At 40.0% G+C, this 24,404-nt stretch overlaps 1 protein-coding gene across 3 annotated transcripts in view; it reads left to right on the top strand.

Moving 5' to 3' along the window:
- The first annotated feature begins 3,152 nt into the window (after positions 1 to 3,152).
- Positions 3,153 to 24,404, top strand: part of LOC133542885 (SKI family transcriptional corepressor 1 homolog-B-like) — a 31,247-nt gene continuing 9,995 nt past the window's right edge. For all 3 annotated transcript variants that reach the window (XM_061887120.1, XM_061887119.1, XM_061887121.1), the window contains exons 1-5: positions 3,153 to 3,274; positions 6,173 to 7,799; positions 10,317 to 10,383; positions 10,470 to 10,532; positions 10,621 to 10,683. In XM_061887120.1, the coding sequence (XP_061743104.1) occupies positions 6,219 to 7,799; positions 10,317 to 10,383; positions 10,470 to 10,532; positions 10,621 to 10,683 (1,774 nt within the window). In that variant the 5' untranslated portion in view covers positions 3,153 to 3,274; positions 6,173 to 6,218. The remainder of the gene's footprint in view (positions 3,275 to 6,172; positions 7,800 to 10,316; positions 10,384 to 10,469; positions 10,533 to 10,620; positions 10,684 to 24,404) is intronic.

Below are 24,404 nucleotides of genomic sequence, written 5' to 3'. Positions count from 1 at the left end.
ATATGTAACCTTTAATATCAACAATTATTATTCCCTTCCGTCACCATTATGATGTTATCATGTGACTATGATATATCACAACTGTTTTTTCTTTCTTTTTTTTTTTTTTTTAACCTCAGGCAGTTTCTATTCAAACATATGAAGAAAAAAGATTTAAACGCCATCTTTCCTCCAAGCCCCCTCCCATCCCTCCTCCCCCCATATTCCTCTTCTGTGCTGAGGCCTCACATTGATTTGCGTGGCCGTGGAAGCCGAGCAGATGGTGTTGTAACTTGATAAATGAGGCAGGGACGTTTGTCTTTTGTCAGCTCTCTCGGCCTCTCACTTGCATGGAGACACTGCCTATGGGTGCAGGGCGATACTGCACATTTTGGTATCAATCTGATACCAAGTAAATTTAGGGGGCAGAATTGCTGATATTTAAAACAATTTTAACAATACTGCCTTGTTTTGTCGTAAGAGTAGTTTTTTTTGGGGGGGGGGGGTATCGCATGGACAGAGAAATAATCCACTATGCTGCCAAAGAAAGTTGTGAGTGCAAGCACTTAGATAAAGAAGGTGAGAACTTCTCTGTGTGGCTCTACTATACTTTCTCTCCACTCATCGCTGTCTTTGCCACAAGTGTTTCAATAAAAGTAACCGTGATGTGAAATGGTCATTTATCCATTTTATTCATCATTTATATCCATTTCACATTATTTTTTGCATTTAAAACAGATTATTGAATGTTTTATGTTAATATGTTTACTTTTTTAAATTGAGACAAAGATTAATCATGCATTTAATATCTGCTTGCTTATTATTTATTTGTTCACTGTTCTATTACAGAGAACAATTGGATAAAACTGCTATGGTATGAAAAGGGGTAGGTTTAAATAAGCTCTGCTTCTTCCTACTCCTTTTCGGACGTGCTGTAATGAAAACAACTGGAAATGTGTGATGCATTACACTGTATTGCATGCATGTTACAAATAAACTGAAACTCAAATGATTGTTTTATTAATTTGTTTAATCAGATTTATCCTAGCACTTTTGAATTGGATTAATTGTGATTAATCACAGGTTATTACTAACTTGCATAACTCAAAAAAGAGTATTTTAGACACAAATGCAATTTTTTGGTCAGAATGTCACACATGAACATTTTGGTCAAGTCCTTGATAGTTGTAAATAAATACATTGCGTGATTAATTTGGATGTATACAAAATTATTGTATATTTTATCTATTTAATTATTTCAACAGCCTTCACTTTAACCCTCCTGCAGATTTATTGGATTCGCATTATTTCTAATCGAAGAAGAAACCGCTTCGGTTTTCATACGATTCGGCTTTTCTCTAACTTTTTAAACAAATACCACACTAAATATATATATATATATATATATATATATATATATATATGTATATATATATATATATCTATATATATATATGTGTGTGTGTGTGTGTGTGTGTGTGTGTGTGTATATATATATATATATATATATATAGAGAGAGAGAGAGAGAGAGAGAGAGAGAGTGGTGAGGACGTTGGAAAATATTATCAGGACTCCTCTTCCTCCTATCCAGGAGATGGCAAAAAGCCGCTGCCTGACCAGGGCTCTGAAAATCTGCAAATACTCCTCCCACCCCACCAAGGACTGTTTTTACTACTGGACTCTAGGAAGAGGTTCCGCAGCCTCCGTAGCAGAACCTCCAGGTTCTGTAACAGCTTCTTCCCTCAGGCCGTAAGACTCTTGAACGCACCATAATTAAATTAACCCCTCAACTCCCCCCAAAATGGATTAACTCGTTGGAATAAAAGAGACAATATAACATACATCCATAAACATGGATGCATGTGAAAAAGTGCAATGTATTTATCTGTACAGTAATCTATTTATTTATATCTGCACCTTATTGATTTTTTTTATCCTGCTGTACCAAAAACTAATTATTTACACTGTAACTTCACAGTTGTATTATATATGATACGCCAGAATACTATAAGATTACAGTCTTTTGTTTTAGAAAATAGCAGTTAATTGCTGTGAAAGGATATTGTTTTGTACAGTATTGTTTTTATTTAATATTAAATCCTTAGATTTGTTTACAGTGTGATTGCAGAGAGTGGTTGATTGTATGATTATTTCTGCTTTCTACTCTAGTTCAGTGGGTCTCAAACGGGGGTGCTCGTACCCCTGGGGTACTTGAAAGTATGCCAAAGGGTACGTGAGATTTTTTTTAAATATTCTAAAAATAGCAACAATTAAAAAATCCTTTATAAATATATCTATTGAATAATACTTCAACAAAATATGAATGTAAGTTCATAAACTGTGAAAAGAAATGCAACAATGCAATATTCCGTGTTTTGATAGCTAGATTTTTTTGTGGACATGTTCCATAAATATTGATGTTAAAGATTTCTTTTTTTTTTTTTGTGAAGAACTGTTTAGAATTAAATTGATGATTCCAGATGGATCTCTATTACAATCCCCAAAAAGGGCACTTTAAGTTGATGATTACTTCTATGTGTAGAAATCTTGATTTATAATTGAATCACTTGTTTATTTTTCAACAAGTTTGTAGTTATTTGTATATCTTTTTTTCCCAAATAGTTCAAGAAAGACCACTACGAATGAGCAATATTTTGCACTGTTATACAATGTAATAAATGAGAAACTGAAGACATAGTGCTGTATTTTACTTCTTTATCTCTTTTTTTCAACCAAAAATGCTTTGCTCTGATTAGGGTGTGCTTGAATTAAAAGAATGTTCACAGGGGGTACATCACTGAAAAAAAGGTTGAGAACCACTGTTCTCATAGATCCTGTCCTAATGTTAATTGAAAATACATGACCCGTGGCCCTGCGATTAGGTGGCGACTTGTCCAGGGTGTACCCCGCCTTCCGCCTGACTGTAGCTAAGATAGGCGCCAGTGACCCCAAAGGGAATAAGCGATAGAAAATGGATGGATGACAAAAATACCTTAACGGTTTTTGAGGCGTGGGGCCTATTTCTCGCCTGTGTGTCAAATTCGGGATGATTTTGTTGCTCTGCACAAACAGAAATAAGGGAGAGAGTTTACATTGTGAGAGAGGGGAGGAGAAAAGGAGAGGGGGTGGCACGTGTTTCCGGTCTCTACCCGCCATTCACCTCCTTGCTGTCCAACAGGATGGAGGCGCCTTGTCTTCTGCAGCACATGTACTAATAAAGTCCACTTTTCTCAGCTTTTATTCTTTTTTTTCCCTACAGCCATTGGAGGAGGTCATCGTTTGAAGCACTACAAGGTAAGAATTCATGTTTTTTTCTGTTTTTGCATGTTTATTATTATTTGCTAGATTCCAATTTAAATTGTGATTTATTTTTTTTATTGATTCCAATTTAATTAGTTATTTTATTTTAAAATATTTTTTAAAAAAGCGCGCTTGCAGGTGGAGGCTCTTCCTCTCAATTTGGAGCAAGCGGCAGTTTAAGGCTAATCCGCGCTGAAGCTTTAATTATATTTGGAGTTGGTCTTTTATTAAGAAGGCAAAGACGCAGGGTAATTACCTGCAAAGAAGCTTACACCTGTTCTTTTCCTCTCTGCTAAGCGCATTGCCGCGTTTCCCTTCTGTCCTCATCTGCGTCTAAAGGTCTTATGTGGATCTTAAAGCCCAGTCAGCGCTGAGCCGATCTCGCAGGATCAGGGGGGGAGAAGCCATGTTTGCTACATACTCAGCCGGGCTGCACTTTCAAAATAAAAGCTTGTAAAAATAAAAGAAATACAAAAATAAATCCACAACAACTTGAATTAAATTACTGATAATCCATATTTAAAGTAAATAGAAACTAAAACACATCATGTGATGGATTTGGGTGAAATTAATAACAATAATATGAAATGAAAAATAGCAAAATATGCTGTTTCCTTTTTTTGTATCGGTTACACATAGATATAAAGTCATTTTAGATGGGGGGCCACATGGAGAAAAATCTACACCCAAGTGGGCCGGACTGGTAAAATCACGGCACGATGACTTAAAAATAAAGACAGCTTAAGATTGTTTTCTTTGTTTAAAAATAGAACAAGCATATTCTGAAAATGTACAAATCATTTATTTGTCGTTATTTATACTTTCTGAATAAATTATGTGATGATGTTCATTTGTCAACTCATTAGTGTTAAATTCCAATCTAACAACACAATTATATCAAAATCAAATGGCAGGATGTTATTTATGTAGTTTGCTCATTTTCCTCGACTGGTGCACAAACGTGGTTTATTTTTATTTTTTTTACATATGTAGCATAATCAAATCAAATCAACTTTATTTATAAAGCACATTTAGAATTTAGCCAAAGTGCTGTACAATGGGCAGGTTAAAAGATAATACGAGAACCGAGCAAACAACACAACACAAACAGAACATGATAAAAAATTAATAAATAAAACATAAAAACAGGTTCACAGCAGGTGTGTAATTTGGGTGCCATGGCAAGATGGATATCACTCAGTGTTAAAAGCCAAGGAATAAAAGTATGTTTTTAAGAGAGATTTAAAAACAGGAAGAGAGGAGGCTTGTCTAACACTCAGAGGTAGGTTGTTCCAGAGCTTGTCACCTCTAAGCTTCAGTCTTGTGTCAGGGACCGTCAGTAGCAGCTGATCTTAGGGATCAGGTGGGGCAGTAAGGCTGAAGATATGTTCTGCATATATACAAAAAATTGCTATTGTGACATCTAGAGCAGTGGTTCTCAACCTTTTTTCAGTGATGTACCCCCTGTGAACATTCTTGTAATTCAAGTACCCCCTAACCAGAGCAAAGCATTTTTGGTTGAAAAAAAAGAGATAAAGAAGCAAAATACAGCACTATGTCATCAATTTCTGATTTATTAAATTGTATAACAGTGCAAAATATTGCTCATTTGTAGTGGTCTTTTTTGAACTATTTGGAAAAAAAGATGTAAAAATAACTACAAACTTGTTGAAAAATAAACAAGTGATTCAATTATAAATACAGATTTCTACACATAGAAGTAATCCTCAACTTAAAATGCCCTCTTTGGGGATTGTAATAGAGATCCATCTGGATTCATGAACTTAATTCTAAACATTTCTTCACAAAAAAAGAAAGCTTTAACATCAATATTTATGGAACATGTCCACAAAAAATCTAACTGTCAACACTGAATATTGCATTGTTGCATTTCTTTTCACAGTTTATGAACTTACATTCATATTGTGTTGAAGTATTATTCAATACATATATTTATAAAGGATTTTTAAATTGTTGCTATTTTTCATTAAATATATTTATAAAGGATTTTTGAAATGTTGCTATTTTTAGAATATTTAAAAAAAATCTTGCGTACCCCTTGGCATACCTTCAAGTACCCCCATTTGAGAACCACTGATCTAAAGCAGGGGTTCTCAAATGGGGGTATGCGTACCCCTGGGAGTACTTGAAGGTATGCCAAGGGGTACGCAAGATTTTTTTTAATATTCTAAAAATAGCAACAATTAAAAAATCCTTTATAAATATATTTATTGAAAATTAATTCAACAAAATATGAATGTAAGTTCATAAACTGTGAAAAGAAATACAACAATGCAATATTCAGTGTTGACAGCTAGATTTTTTTGTGGACATGTTCCATAAATATTGATGTTAAAGATTAATTTTTTGTGAAGAAATGTTTAGAATTAAGTTCATGAATCCAGGTGGATCTCTATTACAATCCCCAAAGAGGGCACTTTAAGTTGATGATTACTTCTATGTGTAGAAATCTTTATTTATAATTGAATCACTTGTTTATTTTTCAACAATTTTCTAGTTATTTTTTTATCTTTTTTTCCCAAATATTTCAAGAAAGTCCACTACAATTTAATAAATCAGGAACTGATGACATAGTATTTTACTTCTTTATCTCTTTTTTTCAACCAAAAATGTTTTGCTCTGATTAGGGGGTACTTGAATTAAAAAAAATGTTCACTGGGTGGTACATCACTGAAAAAAAATTTGAGAACCACTGATCTAGAGGAAACATTTAGAACAGCAGTTTCCTTTCATTCCAACATTTTGGCTCATTTTTATGCTTAGCAATCTCATCCCACGGGCCGGATCCGGCCCGCGGGCGGTACGTTTGACACCCCTGACATAGAAAGGAAACAAATATTTGTTTTTTCTTCTTGTTTTTGTGCGCTGCAGCCTCACTCCAGCTTTCCATGTGATTGCACAAACCCCCCCCCCAGGAATGGAGTCGATGCCCGGACGAGAATCCCGCAGCTCCTCCCCGAGTCCCAAGCAGGACGCGCACCCCAACCCGCTGAAGCCCAACCAGGTGAGCGAGACGTCCCTGTACGGAGTGCCCATAGTCTCCCTGGTGATCGACGGCCGGGAGCGGCTGTGCCTGGCCCAGATCTCCAACACCCTGCTGAAGAACTACAGCTACAACGAGATCCACAACCGGCGGGTGGCGCTGGGCATCACCTGCGTGCAGTGCACCCCCGTCCAGCTGGAGCTGCTGCGGCGCGCCGGCGCCATGCCCATCTCGTCGCGGCGCTGCGGGATGATCACCAAGCGGGAGGCCGAGCGCCTGTGCAAGTCCTTCCTGGGCGCCCACAGCCCGCCCAAACTCCCGGAGAACTTCGCCTTCGACGTCTCCCACGAATGCGCGTGGGGCTGCCGCGGCAGCTTCATCCCGGCGCGCTACAACTCCTCCCGCGCCAAGTGCATCAAGTGCGGCTTCTGCAGCATGTACTTCTCCCCCAATAAGTTCATCTTCCACTCGCACCGCACGCCGGACTCCAAGTACATGCAGCCGGACGCCGCCAACTTCAACTCGTGGAGGCGCCACCTCAAGCTGACGGAGAAGAAACCCTCAGAGGACATCAACCACGCCTGGGAGGACGTCAAAGCCATGTTTAACGGCGGCAGCAGGAAGCGGACACTCCCGGTGCAGGCGGGGTCCCTCAAGCCCCAGGCTTCCTCCGCCCTCGGCCGCGCCGCAACGCCGCCGGACGCGGCGCGCAAACGCCTACGCGGCGGCGGCGGCGGCGACGACGACCCAGGAGCGACGGCGACGACGCACCCGTGTGCCGCGCGGAGCTACCCGCTCATTCCCGTGCCGAGTAAAAACTTCAGCATGCTGCAAAAAATCCCCCCGCCTTTGTTCCCGCACCCGCCTTACGGCTTCGCGGGCTACGGCTTGTGTCCCAAAAAGAGCGACTGCGTGCCGGACGTCAGCAAAGCCAGCGTGCCTGGCGTCTTTTGGCCCGCCGGCAAGGACGCCATATACCCGGCCTTCCCCGTCTTCTGGCCCGCGGCGGGCGGCCTTCCGATGCCGCCTTACCCCAAGCCCCCGGAGGTCCCCGCAGGCCCGGATTTGTCACTGCCAGACCCCAGCGAGCGGGGCTCAAACAGCAACAAAGAAGCGGCGTCCATCAACAGGAACGACGAGGACAAGTCCGTCGACGACACCCCGCACCGGAAGATCGGTTACATCTCCGCCTTCCGGCCGGTCGTCAAGGACGCGGAGACCATCGCCAAGCTCTACGGGAGCCGGGATGGCTACGGTTACATGTCCCCGGACTTCATCAGCGAGACCTCCAGCTACAAGTCCGTGTCCCCGGACAGAGACACGGTGGAAGAGGAGGAGGAGGACGACGACGACCCGGACGTGGACGTGGAGTCCAATCGGGGAGAAGAGGACGAGGAGCAGATCCGTGGAACAGCCGAGGAGCAGCTGGCGCCTTGCAGCCCCGCAGCATCAGCATCGCCGCGGGACTCGCACGGCGCATCGTCCGAGGAGGGGGATGGATCTCCGCTTCATCAGGTACGGAGGACGCACCGGTACACACATCAAATACTTATTGAGGTCATTATATTAAGAACTAATTGTGTTTTTTTTTTTTTTTAAATTGTGAGTAGTTTCCTGCAGCCAAGTAACATGAACTGATCCAACATTAAGTAATCAAACATGATTGTTTGCAGGCGTATGAGGATGCAAAGGTGATAGAGACGTTTTTTGTTTATGTTTTTCCCAATTTTTTTTTTTCCTGAAACAAAATAACATCAACCATGATTGATTGTTTGCAAGTGTATGTGCATGAAAAGGTGATAGAAACGGTGGGGTTTTTTTTCAATTTTTTTTTCCTGCAACCAAATAACATGAAATTATCAAACATGATTTTTTGCAGGTGTATGTGCATGAAAAGGTGATAGAGACGTTTTTGTTTTGTTTTTTTCAAATTAATTTTTTCCCCTTAAACAAAACAACATTAACTAATCAACCATGATTGATTGTTTGCAAGTGTATGTGCATGAAAAGGTGATAGAAAAGGGTTTTCCCCCAGTTTTTTTCCTGCAACCAAATAACATGAAATAATCAAACATGATTTTTTGTAGGTGTATGTACATGGAAAGGTGATAGAGACGTTTTTTGTTTTGTTTTTATCAAATTATATATTTTTTTTCCTTAAACAAAATAACATTAACTAATCGACCATGATTGAATGTTTGCAAGTGTATGTGCATGAAAAGGTGATAAGGTTTCTTTTATTTATTTAAAAAAAAAAAAAAATCCTGCAACAAAATACCATGAAATAATCAGACATGATTGTTTGCAGGCGTATGAGGATGAAAAGGTGATAGAGACGTTTTTTTTTTGTTTTGTTTTTTTCAAATTATTTTTTTCCTGAAACAAAATAACATTAACTAATCAACCATGATTGATTGTTTGCTGGTGTATGCGCATGAAAAGGTAATAGAACGTTTTGGGGGTTCTTTCCCATTTTTTTCCCCCTGCAACCAAATAACATGAAATAATCAAACATGATTATTTGCAAGCGTATGTGCATGAAAAGGTGATAGAGACGTTTTTTTTTGTTTTTGTTTTTTTCAAATTGTAATTTTTCCCCCGATACAAAATAACATTATCTAATCAACCATGATTGATTTATTGCAGGTTTATGTGCATGAAAAGGTGATAGACGTTTTTTGTTTTGTTTTTTCAAATTATGTATATATTTTTTCCTGAAACAAAATAACATTAACTAATCAACCATGATTGATTGTTTGCAAGTGTATGTGCATGAAAAGGTGATAGAAAGTTTTTTTGTTTAGTTTTTTTTCCCCCCCAAATTTTCCTGCTACCAAACACCATGAAATTATCAAACACGATTTTTTTTGTAGGTGTGTGTGCATGAAAAGGTGATAGAGAAGAAACGTTTATAAAAGGTGATAGAGACGTTTTTCTTTTCAAATGATTGATTTTTTTCCTGCAACCAAATAACATGTAATAATCAAACCTGATTATTTTGCAGGTTTATATGTTCATGGAAAGGTGATAGAGACGTTTTGGATTTTTGTTTTTGTTTTTTGTTTTTTCAAATTATGTATTTTTTCCTGCAACCAAATGACATGAAATAATCACACGTGATTGTTTGCAGGTGTATGTACATGAAAAGGTGATAGAGAGGTTTATAAAAAGTTTATAAAAGGTGATAGAGTTGTTGTTTTTTTCATTGTTTTTTTTTCAAATTATTTTTTCCTTGCAACCAAATAACATTAAATAATCAAACGTGGTTGTTTGCAGGTGTATGTATATGAAAATGTGATTGAGACGTTTATAAACAGTTTATATATTTTTTTTATTTTATTTTTTATTTTTTTTATTTTTTAAAGAAACATTTTTTCCCCCTGCAACGAAATAACATGAAATAATCAAACATGATTGTTTGCAGGTGTATGTACATGAAAAGGTGATAGAGACGTTTTTTGTTTGTTTGTTTTTTTCAAATCATTCCTTTTTTCCTGCAACAAAATAACATGAAATAATCAAAACTAATTGTTTGCAGGTGGATGTGCATGAAATGGTGATAGGAACGTTATTTTTTAGTGTATTTATTTTTTTCCTGCAACCAAATGACATGAAATCATCAAACATGATTGTTTGCAAGTGTATGTACATGAAAAGGTGATAGAGACGTTTATAAAAGGTTTATAAAGGGTGCTGCTAAAGACGTTTTTTTGTTTGTTTGTTTTTTCAAATGATTTTTTTCCTGCAACCAAATAACATGAAATAATCAAACCTGATTGTTTGCGGGTGCAAGTGCATGGAAAGGTGATAGAGACGTTTTTTTTGGTTTGTTTTTAATCATGTATTTTTTTTTCTGCAACCAAATAACATGAAACGATCAAACCTGATTGTTTGCAAGTGTATGTACATGAAAATATGATAGAGACATTTATAAAAAGTTCATAAAAGGTGATAGAGACCTTTTTTTTTTCAAATTATGTATTTTTTCCTGCAACCAAATGACATGAAATAATCAAACCTGATTGTTTGCAGGTGTTTGTGCATGATAAGGTGATAGAGGCGTTTGAGTCATCGAGCTGCAGTCCCTGCAGATCAGAAGGTAATTATTATTATTATTATCATTATTAATATTATTATAAGTTCAAAAACAACAATAAGCACATTTTAATGCATTGAAATGTTCAGGTGTGCAGCACCTGCCTGAACCGCAACGCAACATCACATATCAGCAGCAAAAGGACAAACCAGGTCATTTATTTATTTATGCTCATTTATGTATTTTTTTTTCTAAGTTGCCAATATATTTCCTTACATATAGATCATATTTTGTTCACAGCCAACGGAGCTTTACGCATCGACATAAGCGTGCATGAACGAGATCTGGAGAGGATGGCCAAAGGTAAAGACCTATTTCAAACATTTAAGGTGTAAAAAACATGTATTATTTGTGTATTAACGAATGCAAAGTGTTAATCACTGCAAATGTGTGTTAGTGTATTAACAACAACTCCATTCGCGCCGCATTACACGTTTTTGCATTCGAAGTGTTCCCGCGGGAATGACAAGACACGCTCGTTTGGATGCATTATTTGTTTAAAAAAAAAATCGTTTAGAGGCTATTAATATTTTAACGAACAGAGCCTTCCCCCCGAGGCACCGCAGCTAATTATTTTTGAACGCTTGGAAAAACCCTGCGCGCCAAATGCGGCAATATCAGGGCCTTGTGCAGCCTGCGGGCTGTGGGCGACAATTACTGCGACTGCAAGGCGACGCACCTGATGTCGCCTGCAATAAACCCGCACCTGCAGAATATCCACCGCAACATTTCATGTGGACTCTTTTTTTTTTTGCATGCATGTCTAATGAGATCCAACACTATAATTGTGCCAAGTGGACACTTTGACCTGAAAGGTGTTTATTCTTGTAGGGCAGGGGGTGTCCAAAGTGCGGCCCCGGGGCCTTCTGCGGCCCACAGCTAATTGTTTAGTGGCCCGCCACGCATTCTGGAAATGCTATTGCAAAAATAAATAAATAAATAAAAACACTAAAAGAAGTAGAATGAAGTGAAAGCTAACGGGGAAAAGTTGCAATGTTCACATAAAGCTGCCATGCAGGCGGTTTGTTTTTCTTTTGTTTTTCTTTCTTTTGCTCTTATTGCCAATGCTGAAAAAAAAAAATAGTTCTAACATTTTTTTTTATAATGAATTATTGACCTATCTAAAGTCCTACTGAAACCCACTACTACCCACCACGCAGTCTGATAGTTTATATATCAATGATGAAATATTAACATTGCAACACATGCCAATACGGCCTTTTTAGTTTACTAAATTACAATTTTAAATTTCCCGGGAGTTTCTTGTTGAAAACGTCGCATAATGATGACGTGTACGCGTGACGTCACGGACTGTTAGGAAATATGAGCGCTGCACACACACACACACAGCTAAAAGTCCTCTGCTTTAACGGCATAATTACACAGTATTTTGGAGATCTGTCTTGCTGAATCTTTTGCAATTTCCATCCATCCATCCATCCATTTTCTACCGCTTATTCCCTTTCGGGGTCGCGGGGGGCGCTGGCGCCTATCTCAGCTACAATCGGGCGGAAGGCAGGGTACACCCTGGACAAGTCGCCACCTCATCGCAGGGCCAACACAGATATACAGACAACATTCACACTCACATTCACACACTAGGGACCATTTAGTGTTGCCAATCAACCTATCCCCAGGTGCATGTCTTTGGAAGTGGGAGGAAGCCGGAGTACCCGGAGGGAACCCACGCATTCACGGGGAGAACATGCAAACTCCACACAGAAAGATCCCGAGCCTGGATTTGAACCCAGGACTGCAGGAACTTCATATTGTGAGGCAGACGCACTAACCCCTCTGCCACCGTGAAGCCTTTTGCAATTTGTTCAATTAATATTGTAGAAGTCAAAGTAGAAATATGGAGTTAGGAAGATTCAGTCTTTAGTCACACAAACACACGGTGATTCCTTGTTTAAAAATCCCGGGGGTGAAACTTTACTATGGATCAGAGCGGTCAAGCGAACATGGATCCCGACCGGATGTCAACCAGCAGGTTTCGGTGAGAAAATTGTGGTAAAAAATCGCTTCTTACCGGAGATCAGCTGAGCTTGTGCCGTCCATAATGCTGCCGTCGACTTGCATCAGACACTGGCCTCAACACACCCTTCCGACTATCAGGTACTGTTAAACTCACTAAAACACTAGCAACACAATAGAAAGATAAGAGATTTCCCAGAATTATCCTAGTAAATGTGTCTAAAAACATCTGAATCCGTCCCAATGCAATTGCGTTTTTTTTTTAACTTGATTTTTTTTGTCGCTATCAATATCCTCAAACACAAATCTTTCATCCTTGCTCAAATTAATGGGGAAATTGTCGTTTTTTCGGTCCGAATAGCTCTTTTTGTTGGAGGCTCCCATTAAAAACAATGTGAGGATGTGAGGAGCCGAGGAGCCGTCATCGTCTGCGACTTCCGGTAAAGGCAGGGCTTTTCTGTTAGCGCCGAAAAGTTGCGAGGATGTTCTCTACTAAATCTTTTCAGCAAAAATATGGCAAAATATCACGAAATGATCAAGTATGACACATAGAATGGACCTGCTATCCCCGTTTAAATAAGAAAATCTCATTTCAGTAGGCCTTTAATGATGCTGAAACCAATCAACTGTCGGCCAATATTTGTATCTGCCGTCGACTTCCCTGAGACACTGGCGTCAAGACACCCATGGACACATCCCTCCGACTCTCAGGTTCTGTTAAACTCACTAAAACTCTAGCAATACAATAGAAAGATAAGGGATTTCCCAGAATTATCCTAGTAAATGTGTCTACAAACATCTGAATCCGTCCCAATGCAATCGCGTTTTTTTTCTTTCTAGTCTGTCGCTATCAATATCCTCAAACACAAATCTTTCATCCTCGCTCAAATTAATGGGGAAATTGTCGTTTTCTCGGTCCGAATAACTGTTTTTGTTGGAGGCTCCCATTAAAAACAATGTGAGGATGTGAGGAGCCGTCATCGTCTGCGACTTCCGGTAAAGGCAGGGCTTTTCTGTTAGCGCCGAAAAGTTGCGAGGATGTTCTCTACTAAATCTTTTCAGCAAAAATATGGCAAAATATCACGAAATGATCAAGTATGACACATAGAATGGACCTGCTATCCCCGTTTAAATAAGAAAATCTCATTTCAGTAGGCCTTTAATGATGCTGAAACCAATCAACTGTCGGCCAATATTTGTATCTGCCGTCGACTTCCCTGAGACACTGGCGTCAAGACACCCATGGACACATCCCTCCGACTCTCAGGTTCTGTTAAACTCACTAAAACTCTAGCAATACAATAGAAAGATAAGGGATTTCCCAGAATTATCCTAGTAAATGTGTCTACAAACATCTGAATCCGTCCCAATGCAATCGCGTTTTTTTTCTTTCTAGTCTGTCGCTATCAATATCCTCAAACACAAATCTTTCATCCTCGCTCAAATTAATGGGGAAATTGTCGTTTTCTCGGTCCGAATAACTGTTTTTGTTGGAGGCTCCCATTAAAAACAATGTGAAGATGTGAGGAGCCCCCGCACGTGTGACGTTATTGTCTGCTACTTCCGGTACAGGCAAAGAATTTTTATTAGCGACCAAAAGTTGCGAACTTTATCGTGGATGTTCTCTACTAAATCCTTTCATCAAAAATATGGCAATATCGCGAAATGATCAAGTATGACACATAGAATGGACCTGCTATCCCCGTTTTAAATAAGAAAATCTCATTTCAGTAGGCCTTTAAGGATCCAATTACTTCAAATATTTCACTTTATAATGTTTCTATGTGGAAAATTTTATGTGCATATACTGTGTGGTTGCCATATAAAAACAGTGTTTTCTTTGACAAAAGAGCATAAAACCAATAAAATAATAGTTCAAACGTAAAATCGACAGCTATATCTGAAGTTGATCTTGTAACTTAAGTGTTGAAAGTAAAACAAATAATAATAAAAATGTATCACTTTGAGTGGGGGACCTTTTGGATCCCAAATATATTTAGTGGGATTTTATTTATTTTTTCACTGTGATTACTCAGAAATAATAATACATCCAAATCAATGGTGTCCTGCTTTATTGATCTTTTTAGGGCTCCAATTACTTCAGAACAAACATTGCTTTCTGAATGTTTTGGGCAATGGGGTAAATACTGCATATTTCAGTTTTACTATAAAAAACAAAGTTGTCTTTGACTAAAAAGGCATAAAACCTTCTTTTTTTTTTTTTAAACTTTATATCAACCTGAAGTTGATATACAGATTTAACGTAAGCGTAACATAAAAAATTAAAATAATAATTTGACTTATTTTTTAACATTTTAGGACGGAGACCCTCTATGGTCCCTTGGAGTCCTAAAGGTAAAAAAAAAGAATCCATATATTTTGTTATGGTTTGAAAATGAAAAATATCAAAACGGCCCCCGCATGTTTTAATTTTTCCGTGTGTGGCCCTCAGTGGAAAAAGTTTGGACACTCCTGTTGTAGGGGGTCATATTTTAATTTTAGTCAATGTTGGAAAAGTTAATAAGGCAAACATGCACAAATAATAAATGAAAATATCCACTGTGAAAAATCAAATCAAAACATGTTAGGTCATGTTGTTTTTCCATTAAAAACATTTCAAAGTGTGCAAAAAATATATATTGCATCTCAGCTTGCAGTTACTAATAGTTTTTTTTGCAACTGTCCTAACTATAATCACACACATGGTGATAATCCAGGTTGTTTTTGGTACAGAATTATGATTTCTTGTTTTAATGCTGCCTGCTAATTCACCACAAAATACAATTCTCAAATATAACAAACATCACAATCAGACATTTTATTAATCCCCGAGGGGGGGAAATTACAATTTTCAGCGCAATCCCTTTCAAGATCAGACAAACATTACAGGGAGACAGAACAGGATCGGTGACGGGTCTGCCAACTTCCGGCGCCCCTTACAAAAATGGTGAGTTTCAGGTAAACAAGTGGAAGGAATGGAAGAGAGAGAGAAAAAAATCATATACATAATTACATACAGCGTACAGATAAATGTAAGGATGCAGGAACCATTGTAATAATTTTTTTGGTTCATTAAAGATGCTAAAAACAATCCAGTACAGCTGTTAGGGTCTTGGTCAAGTGGGGGTGACCCCAGGATGTAGAGACGGGAGACGAGGTGGGATTACAAAAAATGAAAAAATTTAATTAGACAAAAAGAGATAACTAAGGGCGATGGGGCAGAAACGCACACCATGTAATCAGGACAAAATAGGTTCCTCTGAGGTCGACAGGTGAAAGGGCCAAGGCACACTGAGCAAGGCAAGAGTCCAACACAGGAAATCTTTTTACCCTGGGGGACTAGGAAATAAACACACAAAAGGTTTAGGGAATTCAGGACAAAGTAGCGAAAAGGTACCGGGACTGGTGAAGCAAGCCAAGCTGTCAGTGATGAGCCTAAATACTGCCGGGTTAATTGAGAGCAGGTGTGCCACAAGGTCCGCCCCTTGCCGAGGATGAAACACTGATAACACAGGTGCAGAAAAGGAGAAGGCGGGATAAAACTAAAACACAACAATAGGTCAACACACTGAAGCTATTTTAGCATTGTGCAATTATGCGGCTTTGCAATATTACATTGTTTTTTTTAAACAATTTTTTCACAGCATATTCAATGTATTTTTTGAACAAAATTAATCATCAATCATGAAAATGGATACATGAACTAAAAATATATATCAATATTGCAGTAGTATTGGCCAATATAATATGGTATACAGGAGACCAAACAATCAGACTGCGCTCTTCAGTATCGAGGCCACTGATTGGCTCAGCCTCAAGAGCTGTACTATATTGGTCTAAGACAGGGGTGTCCAAACTTTTTCTACTGAGGGCCACACACTGAAAAATCAAAGCAAGCGGGGGCCATTTTGATATTTCTTATGTTAAAAAACAATACAATATATGTACAAAAAATATACATTTGGGCTTCCACTCAGGCTTGATCCCGGTGACCCTAAAGGGTTTTGGTCAAAAATAAATAAAAAATGTGTCATTATTCAGTATTATCTTTTATTATTATTCAAGGTTTAAATCTCTTGATCAACATTAAATCTATCTGTCAATATAACGTTATTAAAGATTTAGGTTGTATGCTCTTTTTGTCAAAGAAACCCCTGTTTTTGTATGGAAAAAACACAAAAATGTAATATTTTCACCCAATAACATTTTTAAATGGAATATTTGAGATTATATAATAATTGGAGCCTTAAAAAGGTCAATAACTCATAACATTGATTTTAATTAATTATTATTTTTTAGCAATGACACTTAAAAACAAATTACACAACAATTATTGGGGATCCAAAAGGGTCCTACTCATTAAAGTGTTAAAAAATAAATTATACATTTTATTAACTGTTTATTTTTAACACAATAACTTCCAGATCAACTTCACATTATAAGTTTTATTGTTGTTCATGTTTTTTGTTTGTTTATTTTAGGCCCTTTTTTAAAAAACAAAAACAGCTTACTTTTTTACATAGCAAACACAAAATATGCAACATTTTTCCCCAAAAAATATCTCAAAGTGGAATATTTAATGTGACGTTATTGGATCCTTGAATAGGTCAATAATTCATAATGTCATTGATTTTGATTCACTTATTATTTTTTAAGTAAAGAAACAGCCTGCATGGCAGCTTTGTGTTATTAGAGTCAACATTGCAACATTTTATTGTTACATTTCACCTGTTGGCTCTTTTATAACACTTTTTATGTTGTTGTTTGTTTTTTTTATAATAGTATTTTTACAATGTGCCGTGGGGCCGTTAAAAAATTACCTGTGGGCCGCAAATGGCCCCCGGGCCTCACTTTGGACACCCCTGGTTTAAGAGAATGTAAAGGTGACCAAAGGGTACTAGTTTGTGTTTAGAGGGCTTTTAATGATATTAAAACCATATTTCCAATGTTATGAACAGTTTTTTTGTGGTCTAGCTATGCAAATATTAAATGTGTACTTTAGATTCCCAGTGATTAATTTACCACAGGTTCACTTCTTTCATCCTCAAAATAATCTTATCATATGAAATATTACGTACTTCACCAATTATTATTTATTTATTTTATTGTGATTACTTATGGAGTATATTGTGAATACATTGAGAACAGGAAGTGAACAAAAGTTTAAGCAACTGTTATTTCAAAGAAAAGGGGTAAGATTAAGTAAGCCCTGCTTCTTCCTATTCCTTTTTGAAAGGAGAAACTGGACATTGTGATGTATCATATTGTATGCTTGCATGTTTCAAATAAATTCAAACTCAAACTGTAGATAACAAATATAATTAGTGTAAACTTAAAGGTCAATAATTTTATCCTTAGAATAAGATGAAGGCCTAAACAAAGAAACATGCTGCGGGCTGAAAGTGGCCCCCAGATTGCACTTTTGACACAATTGGTTTATTTAGAGTGTTTTTTTTTAGGAAATTGCAAACAGGTAAAGGTTGAAATATGCAAATTATTGTATTTTTTACTAAAGTTCCTTATTGCTTAATGTTTAGCATTAATAGTTTCATCTCATCCCTCTTCTCCAACAATGACACACTGCTTTCATCCACTTGTATTTGGCCGTTACGCATACTTTCTAACGACAAAAAGTGTGCACTGTGTGGGAAATCAGTACGCAGCTGTACTCAAGATCTTTTTTAAAGTGAAAAATCAGAACAAGATTTGCCAAAATAAAGGGTCCAATTCTTGGAACTCGGTGTGCGTGAGACTTTTTGAGGTACATTTCTGTGCACTTAAGTCCAGGCATGTTTGTTGAAGTTGAAGTTAAAGGGGAACATTATCAGCAGACCTATGTAAGTGTCAATATATACCTTGATGTTGCAGAAAAAAGACCTTTTTAAAAAAAAAAAATTTTTTAACCGATTTCCGAACTCTAAAAGGGTCAATTTGGCGATTGAAACGCCTTTCAATTGTTCGCTGTCGGAGCAATGACCTTTCACTTGTGACGTCACAACAGGAAGCAATCCGCCATTTTCTCGAACACATTACACGCACCAAGTCTAATCAGCTCTGTTATTTTCCGTTTTTTCGACTGTTTTCCGTACCTTGGAGACATTATGCCTTGTCGGAGGGTGTAACAACACGAACAGGGACGGATTCAAGTTGACTTACGTGGAGTGTGCTAATCAGACATATCAATGGTCACGGCATGCTAATCGATGCTAACATGCTATTTAGGCTAGCTGTATATACATATATCATCATTATGCCTCATTTGTAGCTATATTTGCATCCAGCCTTTCCCTCCACCCACATTTAATGCCAAACAAACACTTACCAATCGACGGATTCAAGTTGCACCAGTGGTCTAAAGATGCGAAAGTCCTTAGTTTGTTCTGTTCTGTCGTAGCATAGCTACCGACGATTGCGATGCTACGACAGAGATGTGTGGATATCCTGCGACACTCAAAGCAGATGTATTTCCAACGATAAACTCAACGAAATCACAAAGGTGAGTTTAGTTGATGTTATTGACTTATGTGCTAATGAGACATATTTGCGCACGACATGACTGCAAGCTAATCGATGCAAACATGCTATTTAGGCTAGCTGTATGCCTCATTTGTAGCTATATTTGCATCCAGCCTTTCCCTCCACCCTCATTTAATGCCAAACAAACACATACCAATCGACGGATTCAAGTTGCACCAGTGGTCAAAAGATCCAATCGCTGGTTAGGAGACGATCGCCGAATTCGTCCTCGTTGCCGTTGTCCGTCACGATATGGCTCAATAGCTTCAGTTTCTTCTTCAATTTCGTTTTTGCTATCTGCCTCCATGCTCCAACCATCCGTTTCAATACATGCGTAATCTGTTGAATCGCTTAAGCTGCTGAAATCCGAGCTAATGTCGCTTTCTGTTCTATCCGCCATGTTTGTTCGTATTGGCTTCACGCAGTGACGTCACAGGAAAATGGACGGGTGGATATAGCCATGGTGAAAATCAGGCACTTTGAAGCAGTTTTTCGGGGTATTGCGTGATGGGTAAAATTTTGAAAAAAACTTCGAAAAATAAAATAAGCCACTGGTAACTGATTTTTATTGGTTTTAACCCTTCTGAAATTGTGATAATGTTCCCCTTTAAGTGCTTCAGATTGCAGGAAGCTCTAAAACACCTGATAGTGCCAAGATGATGTAAACGTGTGCTTGAAGCCATCGATAAATAATAGAATAAAAGCTCAATACTCAATAAGTTGTTGCGATCTGTGACTCAGATCTTCACATGTTTATTTTTCCATCTTTGTTTCATTCTCTTCTGACCCACTTACTTCCTGTTTAGTCCGTTACCATGGTTACACATTGATTTCACCTGCTCCTCGTTTTCTACACACCTGGTTCTCCTTGATTTCTCCCTATATAAGCTTTCCTCTTTTCTTTGTTCAGTCTCGGATCCTAATTTGCCCACGCGCAACAGTGACGACTCTCGACCTGCATCTTTGTATGTATATTCTCGCTAGCTTTTACGCTAAGCCATTTGTTGATTCCAGCTCACATGCTGAGGAATTGTTTTTCTGTTTTTGGTTTGCCTTCTCTTTACAGCAGTGTTTTTGTTCCTAGCCTTTTATTATTTAATAAATCCATTTATAACTTACCTTGTTGTGTTCATCGCTTCGACGCATCCACGGAAGAACCAATCCGGCATTACAATGCCACACAAGCGTCACAGTAGGATCCGAGCATCAAAATGTTTTTCCGCGTCGAAACCACGGGAGGAACCCTTCGACTTGGGTTTGTGGTTGGAGCTCGTGGCTTGGGAGCAGGAAAGACTTGACTGTGGGCCTGAAGTCCCCTCCGAAGCCGTTCGCGCTGCCCCGAAGAGGCGGGGGGTCCAGTGGAGAGGCCCCCCGCACGGCAGTAATGTTCCAGCACCACTTATTCCTCCCCATGGACACAGCAAGTTTCACCCCGTCCAGGATTCACCCGTCATTACCGGTAATCCTGCTTGTTTTTTTTCAAATCATTCCTTAAGCTGCCATGACACTTTTTCTGACACAAGCGATGACGTCAATTGGGGAACGCCCACCGGTGACGCAACACCGGCCTCTGTTGATGACATTTTTTCAGAAGATTTTTATATTGTGGACAGTAATTCTCATTCCCAACCTTTTTTGAATATCAATAACATTCATGACAAGATACAGAATTATCAGGATATTTTTTCTTATTATTCTAGTCAACCTCAGTCACCTAGTTTTTCTCCTACACCTCCTTTAAAACCTCATTCTCCGGCCAAGTCCAAGGTGTTTCCTCCCTTTTCTAAAGGAAATTCTGGACAAATTAAAGGGGAGGAGTCGGCCCGCCTCCAAGCCTCCCACCACCCTCCCTTAAGGTCAGTCCCTGACCATAGGGAACGGGTCTGGGATCCCCGTCTGGAGGAAGGGGCTATGACCTATAGCTGTGCTACGGAGGTAGCACAGATACTACCCTCTAAACCACAGCCACCATGTAGACCTCCTCCACCTGTTTTTCCCCCGGCCAAATCTCAACGGCCTTGTAGACCTCCTCCACCTGTTTTTCCCCTGGCCAAGTCTCAACGGCCTTGTAGACCTCCTCCACCTGTTTTTCCCCCGGCCAAGTCTCAACGGCCTTGTAGACCTCCTCTACCTGATTTTTCCCCGGCCAAATCTCAACGGCCTTGTAGACCTCCTCCACCTGTTTTTCCCCCGGCCAAGTCTCAACGGCCTTGTAGACCTCCTCCACCGGTGTTCGGACTCTCGAGGTCATTACCTCCAGCACGTCCTCCACCACCGGTGTTCTGCACTGCTCCCAGTCTGGTTCTCACACCAGCACATGACTCTCGCCTGGTTTTCAAGCCAGAATTAGACTCTCGCCTGGTTTTCACACCAGAAAATGTTGCTAGCCTGGTTCTCAAGCCAGCACTAGACTCCCACCTGGTTCTCACACCAGCCTCCGACCCAGAACTGGTTCTCGTACCAGCTCCAGAGCTGGAGCCTACTCCAGTACCAGCTCCACGCCGCCAAGCGCCGGTACCAGCTCCGCGCCGCCAAGCACCGCCGACGACGGGGCTGGAGCCCACACCAGCGTCGACGACGGGGCTGGAGCCCACACCAGCGTCGACGACGGGGCTGGAACCTTCACCTGTGTCGACAGGGCTGGAGCCCACTCCAGTGCCAGCTCCTCGACAAGCGCCGGTACCAGCTCCACGCCGCCAAGCACTGCCGACGAAGAAGCTGGAGCCCACACCGCCGCCGACGATGAGGCTGGAGCTCACACCAGTCACGACTCCTGCGGCTCCCAGGCCGCCTCCGACGACTCCTGCGGCTCCCAGGCCGCCTCCGACGACTCCTGCGGCTCCCAGGCCGCCTCCGACGACTCCTGCGGCTCCCAGGCCGCCTCCGACGACTCCTGCGGCTCCCAGGCCGCCTCCGACGACTCCTGCGGCTCCCAGGCCGCCTCCGACGACTCCTGCGGCTGCAGCACCCGCATCATCCTCGCCAGCTGCACTCGGGCCTGCTTTGGCTGCAGTCCCCGCACCCTCGTCTGCTGCTTCCAAGCCTGCTGGGATTTCGGTGCTGAGGCGTCGTCCACCACGTCGACCACGGGCGTGGCCTCTGCGAGGTCATCCTCCTCGCCAGACACTCCCTCCTCCATGTCGGCCACGGATGTGGCCGTGCCCGGGTCGTCCGCCTCGCCGGGCACCTCATCCTGCGAGGCGGCCACTAATGTGGCCTTTTCGAGGTCGCCCGCCAAAACTTGTTCGGCAGCGGCGTTCCATCCGCCGCCGCCACTTGACTTGTCCTCGGTGGATTCGGGGACACACGACTTGGCGACCCTCCACCGTGGCCTCCCTCCGCCCTCCCTTCGTTTGTGGACTCTGTTTTTGGGGAGGGGGTTCAAGTTGTTTCTTATTTGTTTTTGTTTTCTTTGAGACATCTGGAATCTGTCTTTTTGGGGGGGGGAATACTGTTGCGATCTGTGACTCAGATCTTCACATGTTTATTTTTCCATCTTTGTTTCATTCTCTTCTGACCCACTTACTTCCTGTTTAGTCCGTTACCATGGTTACACATTGATTTCACCTGCTCCTCGTTTTCTACACACCTGGTTCTCCTTGATTTCTCCCTATATAAGCTTTCCTCTTTTCTTTGTTCAGTCTCGGATCCTAATTTGCCCACGCGCAACAGTGACGACTCTCGACCTGCATCTTTGTATGTATATTCTCGCTAGCTTTTACGCTAAGCCATTTGTTGATTCCAGCTCACATGCTGAGGAATTGTTTTTCTGTTTTTGGTTTGCCTTCTCTTTACAGCAGTGTTTTTGTTCCTAGCCTTTTATTATTTAATAAATCCATTTATAACTTACCTTGTTGTGTTCATCGCTTCGACGCATCCACGGAAGAACCAATCCGGCATTACAATGCCACACAAGCGTCACATAAGTCAAATTTTTGTGGATGAAAATGACAATATAACACGATCATGTTAGAAACGATAAATACAAGATATTGGAATAGAGCAGGGGTCGGCAACCCGCGGCTCTGGAGCAGCATGCGGGTCATTAGCGCCGTCCTAGTGGCTCTCTGGAGCTTTTTCAAAAATATATGAAAAATGGAAATGATGAGGGGGAAAAAAAATGTTTTGTTTTAATTTGGTTTCTGTAGGAGGTCAAACATGACACAAACCTCCCTAATTGTTATAAAGCACACTGTTTATATCAAACATGCTTCACTGATTTGAGTATTTTGCGAGCGCCGTTTTGTCCTACTAATTTTGGCGGTCCTTGAACTCACCGTAGTTTGTTTACATGTATAACTTTCTCCGACTTTCTAAGACGTGTTTTATGCCACATCTTTTTCTGTCTCATTTTGTGCACCAAACTTTTAACGTTGTACATGAATGCACAAAGGTGAGTTTTGTTGTTATTGACTTATGTGGAGTGCTAATCAGACATATTTGGTCACTGCATGACTGCAAGCTAATCGATGCTAACATGCTATTTAGGCTAGCTGTATGTACATATTGCATCATTATGCTTCATTTGTGGGTATATTTGAGCTCAGTTAGTTTCCTTTAAGTCCTCATAATTCAATTTATATCTCATGACACACTATCTGTAAGTAATATGGCTTTTAATTTTTTGCGGCTCCAGACAGATTTGTTTTTGTATTTTTGGTCCAATATGGCTCTTTCAACATTTTGGGTTGCCGACCCTTGGAATAGAGGTTACGACAATAATCAAAGATGCTGAATTTATTTCTATTAATAGGTGCTCTAAATCAGAGATCTTTAACAGGGGTGTTGGGAAATGTTCAATTGCTTAAACTTAAAAAAATATTTATTTTCTTTTATATTCCCCAATTTCCACAAATTGTAATGTATTTAGATTCACATTTAAAGAAAAAAATCATGACAATATTAATGATAATGAAAATAAATAAAATTGATAAAATAAATAAAATAATTAAAACAAATAAAATAAATGAATATTGTATGTTTAGAATAAAATCATGACATAGTATAACTCTTTATTATTTGAATATCTACGTATTGGACCTTTTTAGGACCAGTTTAAAACACAATTTTGTAAAAGATTTACAGGTAGGGGTCCCTGCTACACATCTCTCCATCAGTTTGTGGGCCCCTGACGTAGAAAACGTTGTAGACCCCTGCTCTATATGCCTGAACTCGAACATACGACTATAAAGTTAAATTCCCAACGATAGTCTCACACACACACACACTAGGTTTGGTGAAATTTGTCCTTTGCATTTGACCCATCCCCTTGATCACCTCCTGGGAGGTGAGGGGAGCAGTGAGCAGCAGCGGTGGCCGCGCTCGGGAATCATTTGGTGTTTTAACCCCCAATTCCAACCCTTGATGCTGAGTGCCAAGCACGGAGGAAATTGCTCCCATTTTTTGAGTCTTTGGTATGACTCGGCCGGGGTTTGAACTCACGACCAGCAGTCACAGGGCAGACACTCAAACCAAAAAATCCACTGAGCAGGTTTTAAATATTCCTTATTTAAAATCCGATTCAAAAATAGGTA

Source organism: Nerophis ophidion, linkage group LG25 (assembly GCF_033978795.1).
Source record: "Nerophis ophidion isolate RoL-2023_Sa linkage group LG25, RoL_Noph_v1.0, whole genome shotgun sequence".
NCBI lineage: Eukaryota > Metazoa > Chordata > Actinopteri > Syngnathiformes > Syngnathidae > Nerophis > Nerophis ophidion.
This window is presented reverse-complemented; position numbering and strand designations above follow the sequence as displayed.